The sequence below is a fragment of the Lethenteron reissneri genome, chromosome 43 (genome assembly GCF_015708825.2).
Source record: "Lethenteron reissneri isolate LAM-NWPU_2019-01 chromosome 43, ASM1570882v1, whole genome shotgun sequence".
NCBI lineage: Eukaryota > Metazoa > Chordata > Hyperoartia > Petromyzontiformes > Petromyzontidae > Lethenteron > Lethenteron reissneri.
Window position 1 is genome coordinate 9688180 of NC_083821.1, and position 18420 is coordinate 9706599.

The following is an 18420-nucleotide window of genomic DNA, read 5'->3' on the forward strand; positions in this document are numbered from 1 at the left end:
ATGAGAGTGGTTTTGGTATTGGCAAACAGCTGTTAATATAGCGTTGAACTGCTGTCAAGTGGGCGTACCAGGGGGATGGCATTGTACATACAGGTATCCCTCGATTTACGAAAGGGACACGTTCTTCAAAAAGAAAGAAAACAAGCGGACAACTAAATGTCGTAAATTGGAACGGATTTTTTCCCATAAAGTAAATGCAAAAAGGTAGAGACGTGCTTCGGACATTCATTCCAACTATACGCCTAACCTAAAAATATACACCTAAATCAATTTTCACGATACACAAAAAATAATGGAGAACATAAATATTCTAACGATTGAAGTAATTATTAATAAAAAAAATTGTAAACAAAATTTCAGGGGACTCGCTAAAAGATCTGCATGTTGAAATGACTGGAAGGGCGATGAGGATGCGTTACTGCCGTCACTGCAGGGATGCCGTGACGCTGTTGCGGAGGGATGACGCAGCCTTCCAGGTGTTTTGTTTTAATTTTGCGGTGTGTGCCGTGTGAATTTCGGTAAAAAGTGGTCCACAATATTGGCAATTGCGTGAACATGAAATGCTGTAATCCGAACTTTCGTAAACTGTGGGATCTGTATTGTAAAGTCAACCTCGACAGCTTTTCTACGTGTTGTGAAGAAGGGTCATTGCTCAAAACGTCGCCTATACTTGCTCTTTTACGGGCAGTGTTGTTGACAAATCTCTTGATTTTTTTATCTGCCCTTGTGCACAGCATCACCAAATAAGGTTCTATTTTCATGAGTTGGTACGAATCGAGATTTTATTTTTAAAAAAATTCTCCCAAATGAATTTCTCCACGTGGCTCGCTATAGTAAGCAGGTTGGAAAAAGCCCATATGATTAAGACAACGTATAAGACCAAATAATAATTGAGTCTACGTAAATTCTGTGTTTAAATGTTACAATACCTTGCACGTTAAAATTAGTTTACTCTTCAAACTAACTTTAAATATAAGACAGAATATTAGATGAGAGAAGCAGTTATTCCCCCCCCCCCCATTTTTCCATTGAAAAAAGTGAACAATACATGAGAGAATTTAAAAACCTTTTATTACAAGTGCTCAGTACAAAACCATTTCTGTACAGCAAATGTCAAATTCTTAATCAGCTCAAAACAGCATGTCAAATATATCTTACTTTGTTGCAGCAAGTTACTCTTCTATATTAAAGAAATAATCAAACCCACACATTATCTTTTAAGTTGTATAAATATATGACAATTGAGCTATAACCATTCAAGACAATATAGGGTTTGTTTCAGAAAATCTAAAACAATTAAACAAAGTTCCAAAGTGTGACTTTTTGTTTCACCTTTGATCAAACCAACACAAATGCATTTTATGTTTCCGTGCGTGTCGAAGAATGATCATCATAAATGAAGCTGTTATTAGTGAGAATTTTGGCACATTATAGACACAGTACAAACCAGTGTTCATTATACAGGCAAAGCCGCAATTGTTTTCTTATCATCTTAAATCATTTAACATATATATTCATTTCTTATGAAGCAACTGACAAGAGCGATTATACAATATTTCATAAAAATATAATCTTTTCTTCGTAACTTTGTCAACCTCATTAAAAAAAGCAACATTCTGTACAAGTAACATTGTGGTGTGGAAATAAGTTAGGGTTTCTCATTGTCTCAAATTGTTCACAAAAACGAAGTGGCAAGTTGCTAATAGGTGTGGCTCACATAAAGCGAGCGCGAAATCGAAAGATTTTTTTTTCTTCCACTGACAGTGTGACTGCTAAAAAGTATGCCCTTTGGGGAAATGCATGCACAAGGTGTGTCAAACATTTTTTTCTTAAAATTTCCGATTGGTTGCAGGAAAACAAATCATTAAAACTACAACAAAACAAAAGGCCAAGAATATTAACATCGGTGGCGGGTGGAAATATATATTGTTGGGGGGTGGGTGCCTGAATTCAACCCTTGGGGTGCTGAATATATATATTTCTTGAAAGTATACTTTCAAAAGAAATGTTTGTTTCAAATCCAATTCGTGCACAAAAAAATCTGAGACAGCATTGTTTGCCGCTAGCAGAGCACACGATAGATCAAGGGCACGCAGCTTCACCGATCGCATCAATACCCCTCGCGGTCCACTCATGGACAGTTCGTGGGCGACAGCAGAAATTGGCACAGCTTAAAGTAGCAACGCTTGTGTAGTACCGATGTGTCTATATGGCCGATGAGACTGAGTTATATTTTTTTGTAACGAATTTCTTTAGAACTGCTTTTTGTGTTTAATTTGTTGTCCTTCCGCTCACACCTACAATTAGCGTACATACATAAGCCCGCTAATTTCGAATGGTTATCACGTAAATCACTGTTGTTGGTCACATGAATACACTGGAAACCACGAGAGTTATGCCCACCTCAGGTGGCACCGACAATTCAGATACCTGTTCTGGACTCATGCACGACGAGGTGACCTTGTGGTCCCTCGCCAAGTCTGGCATCAATATGTCCTCGCGTGCAGGCTGCGTTTGAATGCTAAAGCTGCTAAATAGTGTTTAGACCTAGCGACCCACCGTTTATGATAACAAATGTACACGTTGATTTAGTTTTATGTTAACTATGGTACATATTAAAAAAAACTAAAATATAAAACAAATTTCACTACAGTGACTTATTCAATAATTGATGTAATAAATTATTTTAAATCGTGGCGAATTTTTAACACTGACAATGTAAAAACCAAACATTTATTTTCAACCATTATTTTTTTCGTAAAATACATATCGCTACAAATCTGTAGACGTTACAGTGTAACATGGCAGTGCTTGTGTGTTTCAACGTATCGCATTTTATTTACTGATGCGTTAATTCTGCCCTTAAGTTATAAATTACCTTTCATTTTTTAAGCATTTCCATATCCTTCAAATGAAGTCATTTCCATCCGAACAAGTGAAAAAAATACGATGATTAAAAAAATAAGCTATCAATATATGAAGCAATCATCGCAAATAATGTTCAACATTAACATATATTAATATCTCAACCGAAAAAAATGACATTATAACGTTACATCGACCACTCCTGCGTCTGTCGCAATTAACTCATGAAGATTGTCCGGTATATATATTTTTTAATATTAAATAAACAGTTCCTAAACTGTGAAAACCACGACAAAATAACGAGAACAGCATAAAACAAAGCACATTAAAAAAGCAATGTGTACAAAACAATAAAAAATAGACATTATTTACAAAATAAAATTATAGTGTTGGCAAAAATCTTTAGATATACATGTGCAGATACGTACACATATATGTGATATACACAAATGTACATATCCTCCACGTGGTGGCATAAATTAGCTACATATGTGTATACATACATACACATACATATTATGCATATACACACATGTGTATATAAGTATACTCCATATATACCCGCTTACATATATATATACACACACAAATAAGAAAGATAAACATAAAATATAAAAATGATTCATTGCATACAATATAATTATACTTCCTTCACAAAATATATCTATGGCTCCACTCAGTTCCCCCTATACCATTGTGCACACGGTGTTGAGGCTCGGGTCAAAGCGTACAACCTTGGCTTCCCCCGGCCTCAGGTTCGTGTCGTACATTGGATTCTCAAACGCCGCCTGCCCATTCGTGTTCTCGTGTGCTGAGCAGCCGCTGTATCTGGCTTTCGGTCGTGTTCTGCGGGGAAACAAAGGACGTTCAATAATATTTGCGGCCACAAGCATCAGCGCCATCATCATCGTTATCATCTTCACCATCATGTAATGGTTGGCACACTACATTTTCATTCCACTGTCGCCAGTTGAAATAACAAGAGCAAATTTCTTAAATCCCCCGCCACTACCTCTGTCGACCCAGCAATACCCATTGATCATGCAACGTCGAGGCAACGTTCAGCTAATGGTTCCCATCACATGTCAACGTTGGCCCAACTTTTGCATGATTTCTGGGTGTAAATGGGTACACCGCAGTTAGTTGACAGGCAGGTCGCGTCTGTGGGGTAGAGTGAGCGCATCTGACAAGACCTCTTTGAGGACATCTGTCTCGGGCTATGTTTAGATGAGGCCCATTCTACAGCTGTGGCGTGAGCCGGAAATTGCACGGCTGGACCTTTGCTTTCGACATTTGAAACATCCGCAGCGTCATCACGATCAGTAATGTGCATTAGTACCCAAGCGATTATTGTTTTTTTTCAATTCCTTATTATAATATCATGCACCAATACGTAGGTGCTATGGCAGTCAGGGAAAAAATGCATAAACACATTTGTCCCTTGATTCGAATCATATTTTAGGACCCGTATTTCTAGCGGTATACAAGCACGGACCAAAAGGTCCTCAAACTCACTCTCATCATTCAATGGTTGAATAACAAAACGTCTCCCTGCTCAGACCAACAGGGGTTATCTGTTGTGGTGGCCACAACCCAGTGGTAAAAGTCCCAACTTGCCTTGGCAAAAATCAGTTCAATAGTACTTCATTAGAAATATGTTCATCAACATTATTTAAAGATATTAGTTTCCATGTATTATGGTTGATATGTTGGTAAGGAAAATTCAATCAATTCTGGCTACTTAAGAATCGTAATGCTTTGATGATGATTATTATTGCTATGACACTTGTTAGCCCAGAGACGCCACCCTGAGTCACAAGACTACTTTTCAGGAGGGTTCTGCTACAATTTCGCAGTACGAGTCATCATTTTGCTATGCATTACCAATCAAGTAATCCGCTTGCAATTCTTCAAATTTGACAAAAATTGGGCCATGACGCCAGCCCACAGTGGCCAACTCTTCTTGGAATAATGTCACGGGATCTTTAATCTCCACTGTGATGCAGAGGCTGCGTGTGTTTTCGTGATTAACACGCACCCACCGCGATTAACCAGGGCGGTCTACCAAACTCGAACCATGAACCTCTGTGAGGTTCGGATGCCCTAGCGCCGAACGTCCATAAGTCGGTCTTAATGGATCTAAAGTTAGCTCTGTAATCGAGTGAACTGTTTTGTTCAGGGTGACTAGTCACAGTGACTCACATGCTTGCAAACCATACCCACCAACCCCCCCCCCCCCCCTTTTAAAGCAAGCTTGCTGCGGCTGCAGTTTATTTTTTCGCTGAGGCTACAAAGTTGCTGAAGCCTCGTGATAAAATCACGTTACAAGGACGAATACAGTCTGAGGCTGGCCAATCCGTTTCCGTTGCACCCAGAAACATGTCTTAACGTGTGGACGAAGAGACTCCAACGTATTTGTTTTTAAAATCTATATCGTTGGACAAATGTTTCAGGATTCATCGCTTCAGTATAAAAGCGCTCAGGTTTGGAAGCACCGTTTTGGCAGGGGATAGCTACATTCCTCTGGGATCAATTTAAAGTTGAGTTATTCTCCACAGTGATGTATACAATTTGGTAAAAAGCATTTCAATACCTCCCTCGTGTTTTTTGCGGTGGTTACTGCTACGTTCTTTTGGGACAAACTGTTGATCTGTAATGTGTCACAGGACTAAGTTTGGAAAAAAATGATATAATTGGCGTTAAATTACATACTGCAGGGTTTTCCCCAGGATTTACGATCTTGACATTTTTCTTAGAATATAATGATTACTTATTATACATATCTACGTGTTTTATACATTTGTCATTATTACTGACAATTCACATTTAATAAATACAAAATGTCTACCAATGCTAGCGTGACATTGCATTGTATTGTGCATTTTAAAATAAAATAAGAATCAATGATAAAAAAGCACACATGAGAATACTTCTTATCTACTGGAAAAATTATCCTTAAAAAAATAAATGGGGTCAGTACTCATCTGTAGGGCATCCACGAAATTAGTGGTGGAAATCCACATTCAACTGTTGGGGGCCAATGTCTCGATATGATAGCCACGGCTATTTGTTGCACTGTAAAACCTCTAGAAGACAAACTCGCAAAACCCAGAATTTAGAATAAGCCACAAAGATAGGAACATTTTATGTATATATATAAAAAAAAGAAACATTAAAAAAGAGAGATTTAGCCAAAATTCTGTTTGTGTGCTAATCAACGCCGCCGCGTATTATGAGATGGTGTGTGAACGTGCTATCCTAGATGTTCCCTCATTATTTTACGTAAATATTTGTTTATTTTACATAGAACAATCGTAGGAATAAGCACAATTTCTAACGCGTGCATATTCTGCAAAATCGGACGCATTGTTCGATCGAGAAGAGGCGTAGAGTCAGAGCTCATTCCCTCGTGTGCACCAGCCGGAACCAATAAACAAAATAAGTTCTCCAAGCAATTAAAAAATTATCTCGGGCACTGCATGGTGATGGTTAAGCATACGCGCATTGCAAACTGTATGCTTGTGTTCGGCAATTGTAAATGTTTAATAGTAAATGTTTAGTTAATTGTCACGTTCTTAAACTTCACTTGCAAATGTAATTTAAATGTAGTGATTATGCATTATGCCAATACTTGCAGTCTGCCAAAACGAGAAATTAAGGGGTGATGGAGTGGGGCGCTAAAATGCTCGTGACGACGATCCAATACGAACGAGCCTGTGGTGTAATGCCATGTCGCTATCAGAGACTTGGGCTCTGAAAAGCCGGACACACCGATCAACGGTTTCATCATAACTTGGGAGACACAAACCGGAGCAAACAAAAAAGGACCCTGATTTGCAATGCACAAAATAATTTGGTCCCGACAACTACCCGAGGTGGGAGACGGCAGCCCCTTCTCAGGGTGGCCCCACCTGTCACATGATCTCGTGTCACCCGACACACAACTGATATCGTCGTCTGGGCGAAATGGACTTCGTTCATTTGAATCCAGAACAGCTACTCGTCCGTCGGCTTGCGTACCATCAATTAGATGATTCACAAGACGCTCACATGTTGGCAAACCGTTGTGTAATCCATAATTTGTACTATTTTTGGAGTGTGGAAGAAAAAAAAAAACAGAGTACCCAGATAAAACCTACCCTCATAAAAGTATACCACACAACACCTTTGCATGTGTATGTGATAAACCTACTTGATGTACTATCCTCTAATGGTGCCTTATTACCATACAAATGGATATGGCTCCATATTTACATTATCCATCGACCCCAACTTTAAAAGCTTGTGCTTTCAAACCCTTCATTTATACAGTATATGAGTATACATTTGAAACAATTCTACCTCTACACAATGTGCGTATGATAATGCACACAGAAGTAGGCTTGGAATGCATTGATGCACATATCGTCATTAATTTTCAAAGCCTCACTTGGACTGAGAGATCTCTATACTGACACCATGGTCTATGGCCCTGTAGAGCTGCAATACATCCCAGCCCGATAAAGTGCCCAAGTTGTATCATCCCCAGTCATCTACTGTCATTTCTCTGTTCACATTCCGTCCCATTCAATCACTGGATTTGTCCAAAAACTGCCCATCCTTTTTGTGACATGTCAAACCCATGACCATTTATTTTTTATAATAATGATAGTGACATCCCAGATTCTTGTTTCATATTCTGTACATTTCTTATCTGCCCTCTCCCAGATATTCCACGTATACATCAATCTTTGTTCTTTGATGTAGTTGTTTTTTTATCATAGTATTTATTGTTTCGTTGGTCGTGTTGTTGTGAATGGATAGGTTCATTATCCAGGAATGCTAGCCGTATGAACTGATTGAAGAATGTCATCATAAAGTTCAATCATGACATGTTTATCTTCACGACTTCATATGATGCCTAAACATTGTCTATTACTTTGTATCGTTGTTACTCAAGTCAAAGTGACTCCCGGCATAAGCAATTGTGGAGTAGCAATCACCTCCAGTGGTGGCCCTGAGACAACGGTGGAAACTCCACATTACCAGTGCGAGGACCAAGTCACTCCGAAGTAAAGCTACAATGCGCGTATTCAACGTGCTGATTGGAAGAGTCCAGTCTCTCTGCAGCACAACCACTGTTGACTTTGCATTACGCCGCAGATTCAAGTTAACAAGAGGAAGAGTGATTTGCTGCTCAAGTGAGCGTGGGGCAGTGACAGTGGTGGCACGCGAGGCCTGAGCAGACGAGGCAAAAGCTTAGTGCCCCAAGTAGCTAAAGGGGCCACGGCTTTATGAAGACATAGGGGATGCACCAAATATCATATTCGAAATCATATCTAATAATAAAAACCATTAAACGACAATTCATATCTTCTTGGTTCTTTCGGTAAAGTCACGTAGAATGGAAATAATAAAATAATAAAAATAAAACATGATAAAATAATTCTCACGACGTTTCGGCCACAATGCAAGCAGCCGTCCTCAGGTGGAGAACAGGTCTGTCGAGAAGACAGAGTCTGAATGTCGTGAGAATTATTTTATTATGTTTTATTTTTATTATTTTATTATTTCCATTCTACGTGACTTTACCGAAAGAACCAAGAAGATGAATCCCTGCAGTCACGAAAGCTTCAAATCGAGACAATTCATATCTCGAATCTGTCTTCTCTCATCTCAATGATTATCTTTCTCTTGTCCTCTGCTAATGTCGTAACCTGCATCTCTCTCTCCTTTCATCTCGTTACCCTTCCATCTATTTGTTAAAAAAAAAAACTACCCATATTGCTACACCTCTATCTCGTGTCCATATCCCTTCTGTTATCTCGGCAGGCGTTCATAAATTTGAGTTGAGGGGGGGGGCAAAATAATTTATTCCGGACTGGCACTATCACTGGGTGGTGCTCATCTCCTGTTTACAGCACGGAGCCAGTGGTCAACATTCCACATTCCAACAGTGGGGGTGAGTTTATATGTGAGAATCGCTGTTGACTGCCCCAAAAAGTGATTCTCATTTTATTAATCCCAGAGGCCAAGTCTACCCCCTGCCGGCATCTGAACTCGTGACCTCCTGTACTGCTGGTGCCTGTACCCAACATGTTTATGGGTAGAGGTAATTCCGTAATTTGATTATGATTTTAACATTGCATGAAATTACTGTTGCTTCTTATGAATGATAACTTTATGCATTCAGTAAAAAGAAAATTGGAATTTGAAAATTATATGTTAAAATGTAGAAATTATTTAGCAGGCAGCTTAGGTTGTGAAAAGGACAGCAGCTCAATGCTTTTATTTCGGAAGTCAAACATACAAAACACATGCTGATACTAAGAAAGTAATAATAATAGTGATGTGTATCAAATTGCATTGCTTCGAAAAAAATCTAAATATGCGATTACATTATCTGTAATTTCGAATCATCAGTAATCGACCACCGATTACTTTTCGAACGTAACCCTTCCAACACTGTGCATGGTCACGGACGATAGATGCACTCAGTTTAATAACAGATGAACGGCACAAACATCTTGGCAGGCTGACACTGAACTAATACCCGGGGCCCTCCCTGGCAAGCATGCTAAGCCCATACATCGCACCAAACAGGTCATTAGTCCATCTAATATACTCTCAGATTATCATTAATCACGTTTTAAGGCCTTACAAGGGAAGCCACAGAGTGAAACATTTTGCGTACAACTGCTAAACGACTTTGTTAAATTATGAGGTGGATACAGCCACTGACGGACTCTACCAATGTCAGGCAATGTGCCGGAGGGGGTGTGTGTGGGGGGAGGAGTACCGTTGCTTGTAAAGATAGAAGGCGAATCCAGCGAAGATGAGCGCAAAGAAAGGCACGAGGATGGCGATGGCCACCGAGCTACTGCTGGTGCCCACGTGGGAACCCGGAGGTCGCCGAGTTCCACCGGCCCCACTCATTCCTGTCCGGGAGAGACGCGCGGAGAATGTGTGCCACGACGCACGTCACTAATGCCACATCAAAGTCAACATCAAACGCTTATTTTTTCCCACTGGCACATCCGAGTTGTGCCGCATGAACCTCGTGGCATGGGTGGAGTTGTTTTGATACTATTGTTATTTTTTTCAAGAGCTACAGTCATGAATATCAGATAGAACGTGCGATTGGCACAGTGAGTCTCTACACCCTAGTGATTAGGGAAGGGATGAGCAAAAGCACCTGGGCTCGCCGGCAACGGTTGGGAACACAAAGTATTTCCAGGGTGAGGGAAGGAAATGGTGGAAAAAGGACGGGGGGGGGGGGGGACAATGTAACAGAATAAGACGCAAAATAAAATAACATAAACGCAATGTTTAGGTTTGTCAATTTTTTTGTATCTTCCAGGAGCAACGATCACTATGTGAAGGGGATGGTGGAGTAGCGGTCCGGGTGGTTTTTACGCTGGATATTTTTTGCCAAAAAAACGAACCCGCGAAACTCTGGCCTACTTCACCACGCTGGTTCAGTGTGGGTCGGTAAAGGCGGGGGAGCGTCGATATTCCAAAATGGTACATTACAACAATGGATTTTACTCAACTGCCCTCTCATTCAACATTCCCGTGGTGGGGGTTGGTTTATCAAAGAGATAACCACTATGAACAGACCAAACGGTTTTCCTTAAAGCCTTCTCCGGCTAGACCACCCAGATTATATGGCTTAGCAAAAATCCATAAAGGTACACCCTTTCGTCCCATCGTCTCCACCATTGGCTCACCCACCTATACACTGGTCCGATATCTGTCTGAGACCTTGCAGCTATTCACTGGTATGACCACCTCTTTTGTACTTAACTAAGCTCACCTGGTATCGTCAATTAAAGACATCTCACTGTCCCAAGGTGATTTGCTCGTTAGTTTCGATGTAGTTTCTTTGCTCACCAAAGTTCCTGTGCCCAATACCATTGCAATCATTGAAAATTTGGTCCAACAAGGAATGAATGCTGATGTATCGACCCTGGTGAGACACTGCCTCACCAATACATACTTCACCTGGAATGAAACATTATATAAACAAACTGAAGGCACCCCAATGGGTTCTCCCTTATCTCCGGTTGTAACTAATATTTTCATGGAAAAATTTGAGACAGACGCCATCCAGGCATCCACTCTACGCCCGTTCTTGTGGAAGAGGTACGTGGATGACACGTTTGTCATCTGGCCACATGACCGACTGGCTCTGAACCAATTGCTCAACCACATAAATTCCATACACCCAGCCATCAAATTCACCATGGAGGTAGAAAAGAATGGCATGTTACCTTTCTTGGATGTCTAAATCAAAAAGAGGCAAGATGGCTCAATGAGCCATTCTGTCTACAGGAAAGTAATCCACACTGAGCCTACCTAAAACCTGATTCCTAACACCATCCATCCCAGAAGAATTCCCTCATCAAAATGCTACACCAAAGAGCTCAATGTATCTCTGACCATGAACACCTAACCAGTGAACACAAACACATACACCAAACTCTCAAGGCGAATGGATAGTCTGACTACACAATCCGCAAAGCCATCACCCCAACCGTGAGGAAGGAGCCATCTGAGGATCCAATAAAAAAACATCACTTTGCCATACATAGCAGGGGTAACCAAAAAGATTTCCAAAATCATGAACAAACACAAGATTCAGGTCCGATTTAACACAGTACATAAAATTTGTGATCTGATCCCATCTGTGAACGATAAGATTCCTGACATGCAATATTCTGGCGTCTACAAACTAAGCTGTATCTGCGGCAGCAGTTACATTGGGGAAACTAAGCGATATGTCTCGGACCGTGTTCGTGAGCATAAGGCAGATTTGAAACACGGTAGGACCAATACTTCTACCGTGGCCGATTATTATTTTAATGCGGCTGGCTCACACGAAATTGATGTCTATAAGACGATTGTGCTTTGCAAGCCTACTTGGCCATCAACAAAGATTTGTTCATGAAGCCATCCATATATACAGACACAGATACAATTTCAACCGAGAGGATGGTTATGAACTCAGCAATCATTGGAAAGATGTCATAAACCACTTTGGGTCATGACTTCATTTGTGTTTTCTTGTCAACCTCCACCGTCAGCAGTCTGGGTGTGTGGATCAAGGTACAATGTTTGCTTGGCGGCCCTTTGATTGGTGTAGACCCACTGCCGGTGTCGTTGCTTTCTCCTACATTAACATTAGCTGCCCCGCCCATGCTGCTGACACACTTGGGCTACGCCCATCTCTAAACCTTGAAAACAGTTTGCCTTTAGAGGGTAACCCTCGTTTTCTTGATGACGACCACTTTTGTTGCGATCGAAACGTCGTGTTTTTTTGGTTTAAATTTTTTATTCAGTAAATTTTTTATTATTATTTTCCATCTACGTGACTTTACCGAAAGAACCAAAGAATATGCAGTGGCACGCTTCAATATTTAGACGTGTGTTAATGAAGTCGTAATTTAAGGTCACGATTCAGTCTTATAGACACACTTGTGTTTACTGTCTGTGTTGTTTGTTCTGTCTTTTTCATTTGCGTTGTCTGTCTCATTCACGTCAGCATCATCGATATTGTCACGTTTCTACTGCGTCTCATATGTTGTCTTTGCATGTATGTCTTGTCTATAATGTATCATTTTTAGTGTCTTTAACTGCCTTCTCTGTACTGTTTGTCTCATGAATAATGTTTACCTTATCTCTACTGTCCCCATTCATATGTCTAGTTTATTCTGACCAACAGCCTAAATAAATTATGTTTCATGAATTGAAAAAAATCAATTCCCATGAGTGCGCTTACTGGAAATATATATAAATAATTCGGAAGCCACTGGAGCTATGCACTTTTAAATATAGATGAAAAACGAATTTAGAACTGCTTTTTGTGTTTGATTTGTCGTGCTTCCCCTGCACCTCCGATTAGCACAGTTGGCTACGTACGGTGTGAAATAAGTTAAACATAATACATACATACAAACGTTCAGAGCAGAATACGGTACCAATAGAGGTGGCAAATACTTAATGTAAACATCAGCTGCTGTATATGGCTAAGACAAGTTGATGATTTGATAACATACTTTAAAAAATCATAAACACTCGGGTCTCTTCAACAACTGGACAATCGCATTCCATTTCGAGTGCCCAACCTACACTCAGAACCTTGTACGTTTGAGTCTGTCGGTGGTCAACTCAGTTCGTCGTTCTTCAGGGGTTTCATAAAATCGGTATCAATTTGTATCGCAAGCCAACAGTAGATATCCCACGGACAGATGAGCCTTGGCCAGGGGCATTTGGATCTTCAACTATTGGCTCAGGGATGTCAATGGAGATGACCACTGCCCTAGCATTTAGGATTTGTTTCTATTTAACTTAAAACTTCTCACACACCAATATATGTAATGGTCACGTCAAATACAGGAATCCCCCGCTATAGGTTGCCGAATTATGCGTTGGAACACATCTCCTTATACGCGTAATGCGAAACATTACACTATAAGGAAAGCGGACTATTTGGCGATGTAATATAGCACTGTACACACATCGTGCATACCGCCGAATATCCCTCCGCCTCCCACCTGCCAGCACTCCATTTCGTGTGGTCATTGTGCACGCAGTCTAGCATTAGGTGATACGTTTTAAACAAGTACGAATGATGATGGTGCCTCTGGAAAAAAGGCAAAGGAAAAGTATTAATCTAGAGGTTAAATGAGAAGTTTTACAGCATTTTGAAGCGGGTGATATTGCAAGAATGCTTGGCCTACCGACGACCTCCGTGATAACTATTTACGTTAAAGCAGGAAAATAATCTCGAATGTGCTCAAAATGTTGCACCTTTAACTGCCACTAAAATGACTCGTATAGCAGTTGTGGAATTCTAGAAAATGTGGAAAGACGCTTAAGTGTCTGGATTGAAAATCTAAATCAGCGTAGCTATTCAACCATCTCTGATGAGTTTAATCACATTATTTGCATATTTAAACTTATAATCACATGCATCTTTGTACACTTCATAACATTTAGTCAAACTTTTTTCTCTCTATAGAAATGTCAGCTAGGAACGCAACCCCCGACTTTAACATTATGTCTTTGGGATATTAGAGTTCGCTTTAAGTAATTGCGAAATAAGTCGCATTTCCCAGCAACGCATCCCTGACGCGGGGTGATTCCTTGTACCCAATCGCATTTTTAGCGAGGTTAAACTTTGCTGTGGGCAGCAGAGGGCAGTGAAGCACAACCCATTATTGTATTGTAATTCTATACTTCCACATCAGGTGGAAGTACGTGAGAAGGATCTTATCCATCATCAGGATGGCAAAAATAGGCCAAATATATGTTGTGGTCACCATGGTGCACATTTGCATGATGTGGCCTAGTCCATGCATGTCGAGCTGGTTTCTTTTTTAATTTCGTATTCTTTTTACTATTTTGTGTATCTACAATTGTAATGATGTAATGGTATATCTACATGTGAAGCGCTCTGTGATGATTTTATTGCGAAGGGCACTATATTAAATAAAAGTTTGATTGATTGTCTCCTATTGCTGTCACATTGCATCAGGTCGTCATTTTAGTCTCAATTGACCTAGGTGAAGCCCAGGTCACATTAACATACCGAGCCCCGGCAGTATGAGTTGGCAGAAACAACTAAGTCATCAACTTCCACACACATAAATATCCCCTACATACGGTGCATATACATTTATGCTACTGCAAAACACTTTTTATCTGAATCTGAGACCGCTACTTATTTTCAATGAGACGTCAGTCTAACAAAACACATGGTTGCTTTTTCACAACAATGCTATTGTGCTATGCTTATTCTCTATCCATCGAGCGGAGATGTCTTGTTTTGTCCTAATTATGTTCCAAAGTGAATAAGAACAAATCACCTCTAGACACGCAGACATGCACGCTTATTTAAGGGCGAGAATGTTAGCATATAAGTTCACACGGCGATTGTCACATTCAAAACGTTAAGTCAAATTGTATCCCTGGTGAAATTAATATTCTGGTGTTGCTCGTCTTCACCGGAGGTCCTGAGCTGGCAACAGAAATTCCACATTATTTTGGCAGGGGCCAGTCAAGCCTTAGGACTGCTGTTGACTTCACACAGGTGGTAGTTTTATCATGCTTTGAGGGGTTCATATTTGATTTCACTGGAGAGAAATGAGACTTGCGCCCAAAACCAGGCATGTAATTTCTGTGAAAAATGAAGCCATGTGGATATACATTTAAATGTGGTGGTTTAAAATATATCTATATTTTGTCTGAAATCCAATGAAGTTAAATCGATCCACTGAGGTGCATAAATATCATTTTACAGGACATCCAGTCCTCTCAGGGGATTAATTCTACTTTACTAATTATTCACATCGGAGTAATTTGGCCAAACAGGAGATGTTATTGAAGTCTCATGGGATTCTTGCCAGGACAATTGATACATTAGTAAGACACATAAATGTCCCATTTGACTTAAATAAAAAAAATAACCCTTGAAATTAAGTCGGTCACTAATTTTTACAATTATTTTTTTATGAGATTACAGTCACACACTCTGACCTTCAATGCTCCATGTTATTTTCGTCGCTGAATTCATGAACCACTGAAGGAAAACCATGTTGCAAGTATTTCCAGAGTGGCAATCACAACTATGTGTAATATTAAAACGCATCTATAGTACAGTAAATATGGCCAGATGGCAATGTGGCAGAGCACCTGTTATTTCAATCAAGGATCATTCCAGCCCATCATAATTTACAGGTCAATCAAATGAAAGTCAGCAGTGCTTGCACGATAGAGATACTGGATCTATAATTAAAATAATTGGCTCGGTATCACTAACAATGAGGAGCACTTGTCCGGGTTGCATCAGGACGACAACAATGATAAAACGGAGAGGAGGTCCCGGCACATGCGGATAGAGATATTCAGGCAGACGTGTGAGGTTAACTGCTTCGCCTGGTATACAGGAGGTCGTGAATTCGATCTCAACCCTTACGCCTATATATTAGGAGTTTGCATGTTCTTCCCGTGGTCGCATGGATTTTTCTCCGGGGCCTCCAGTTTTTCCCTCCACATTTAGAATCAACGTGCGTTTAGAGTATTTGGCTGCTATAAATATCCACGTGATAAGCCACTTCGTTGAGCTATCATTTGTGGCCAGGTCGCTTCTGAAAAGGAGCTATATATCTCAGTGGGCCTTACCTGGTAAAAATAATAATAGTGTACTTTATTGTTTTAATGTGACCACGCTTAGACAGCAGAGTGAGGAGCCCTCCACCCCATTAATGGCCATGCATCTCTTTTGTGCCCCAATGCCGTTCGCTCTCCGGCAGCTTCTCCCAGCCGTTGCACTTTCAAATTCCCCTGGCATTCACCCTCAAAACCCTTCAGCCAATCTGCCAATCCCTTCATCAGCCTGCGAGCACGTTCGTGGCTGCTCTTACGGCCAAACAGGGGCCCGTTCCAGATCGGCGGGCCAACCAATGAGTGAGCTGGAGTGCCCCGATTCAAACTGCCGAGGCGTTACGCAGGTGACGGCTCCATTAATTGATTTATAAGGATCGCCTCTCGACTTGACTACACTATTTTATCGAGAAAGCATCGTTGAGTTAAGACTTATTTTTTCAAGAGGGCTCCCTGCATTAAAATATTTGGCCAATTCCTTTTTCAGCCAGTGTTTTTCTTGTGGGAGGAAACCCACTGTTCCGTGCCGCTCTCTAATGGCCATCTTGCAGCACATGATGGTGTTTCGATATCGTACTTTGGCTGCGGATGATGTTTCGGTTTTGGAATAGGCCACCGGAGCACATTGAAACCACTCATGTGAACGATGTCACAGGCATCTCAAGTGTTCCCTTGATAGTACATGTCAAGCATCAGGAATTCCCTACAGAAATTACGAGGCCGAAGCTGACAAAAAATAATTGACTAGGTGCAAACTGTCCCAGTTTTAAGCGCTGACCCCTTGGGTATCCAGCTGCTTATGACTTAATTATTAATTAAAATTAATACACAATGCAGTATTTTTTGCTTGCATGAACAGTTACACAGCACATACACTCTCATGTGAATGATTGCATTACTTGAGGTCTGATCATACTGGTAGGAACCTCCTGGTTACACCAGCCCACAGGGGATTATTGTGTCCGTCCGTCCGTCGTGCAGGGAGGGGCTGGGTGGGGAGGGTGGGGCTGGGTGGGGAGGGGAGGGTGAGGAGTGGCTGGGTGGGGAGGGGCTGGGTGGGGAGGGGCTGGGTGGGGGTGGGAGGGGTGGGGCTGGGTGGGGGAGGGGCTGGTCACCCCGTGGTGCCTTTATAAAACTCAACGTTTAAACTACTCACGCCGGCTTGTGTCCGCACTCACAGTCGGGTATTTTTGCGGAATACACCACGCCGCCGTTGACTCTGGCCATTGACCGAGCAACCCAACGTTCCTACTGGCTCCCTCCGCAGGAATGTTTTTTTTTTTATAATATTGTGTGTAAGGTAATAATCTGTAATCATAATTGTACTTTACCAAGTCTCTGTACTCCAAACTGTCCAAATCCGTTGGCTTGAATGGACCCTTGATAGACAAAGCTTTCATGTTCAGCAGATACCTACAAAATACATACATTTCACATACAATGCAACATTAATAGTAATTCACGAACACACCCCAGATTGCCAGATATGTCTCTATCTTGACCAAATTCAACAGCAAGTAATCGCAGACTGTTGTCATGCAAGTTACACTTCCACGTGGCTAAGGAGGGGACAAGGATACATATATGAAAAAGCAATACAGTTGACAATTCAATTATAGAGTGCTTAATAGCCACGGTGCGAGGGGGAGTGTGGAGGGAGTGTCTGTCTGCACATGACGCAGAATAGGCAACTTGTAATTGGCTGCGGGACCCCCTTTTGTGAACGCCCAGGCCACACATTCCAATAGCCACACGGGTAATGTGATGCGTTGGTTCAATTACAAGCAAACGCTTGGCCAAGACATTCGGTCTCTCATCAGCAGGCAGGTTTGCTTGAACCACTTGCTGGTGAACTGCCAGATGTGCGTAGGCAAAGAGCCTCTCCGTTAAATATGAGTCCGAATTCGGCGAAAACCTAAATAATGCACAGCACAGTCGGGTAAAGTGGTAGCACATGACGAATTAACCCCAAGTGTGCCTTGACAGCACCCCCATACAGAGATAGTGTACATTTTATCCGTACATAGTGACGTGCACACTGAAACCCTTGCATGTGAGTCACATATCCTGGCAAGCAGTGTGATGAATGCACAGTGCTCTTTTTTGTTGGCAGGCGATTATGCCGTTGATGGCACCATTTTTATAAGAATTTACATAACACATCCCCATAGTCTCGCATTGGGAAAATGTCAAAACTGGGTGGTTTTTAACTTTTGCCGACAAAACTGGATCCCAAATGTCAAAACTGGGTGGTCTTGGAAAACGACAGGCAAAACAGGGTGGTGCTTTTTGATATGACAAAACTGGGTGATGTTCAATGTGGACAAATGTCAAAACTGGGTGAAGGTGTACGATTTAATGTATCATTTTGTACACGTTTAGGTCCTTGCGTTATTCATCCATATGTCG

The 18420-nt window shown here is 41.1% G+C and overlaps 1 protein-coding gene across 2 annotated transcripts in view; it reads right to left on the reverse strand.

Annotated features, from left to right (window-relative positions):
- Window positions 1-1054: 1054 nt before the first annotated feature.
- LOC133353404 (CUB and sushi domain-containing protein 3-like) overlaps window positions 1055-18420 on the reverse strand; it is a 634534-nt gene continuing 617168 nt past the window's right edge. For both annotated transcript variants that reach the window (XM_061569655.1, XM_061569654.1), the window contains exons 68-70: window positions 17343-17424; window positions 9644-9782; window positions 1055-3711 (exon numbers count right to left, since the gene is read on the reverse strand). In XM_061569655.1, coding sequence (XP_061425639.1) covers window positions 3552-3711; window positions 9644-9782; window positions 17343-17424 — 381 coding nt within the window. In that variant the 3' untranslated portion in view covers window positions 1055-3551. The remainder of the gene's footprint in view (window positions 3712-9643; window positions 9783-17342; window positions 17425-18420) is intronic.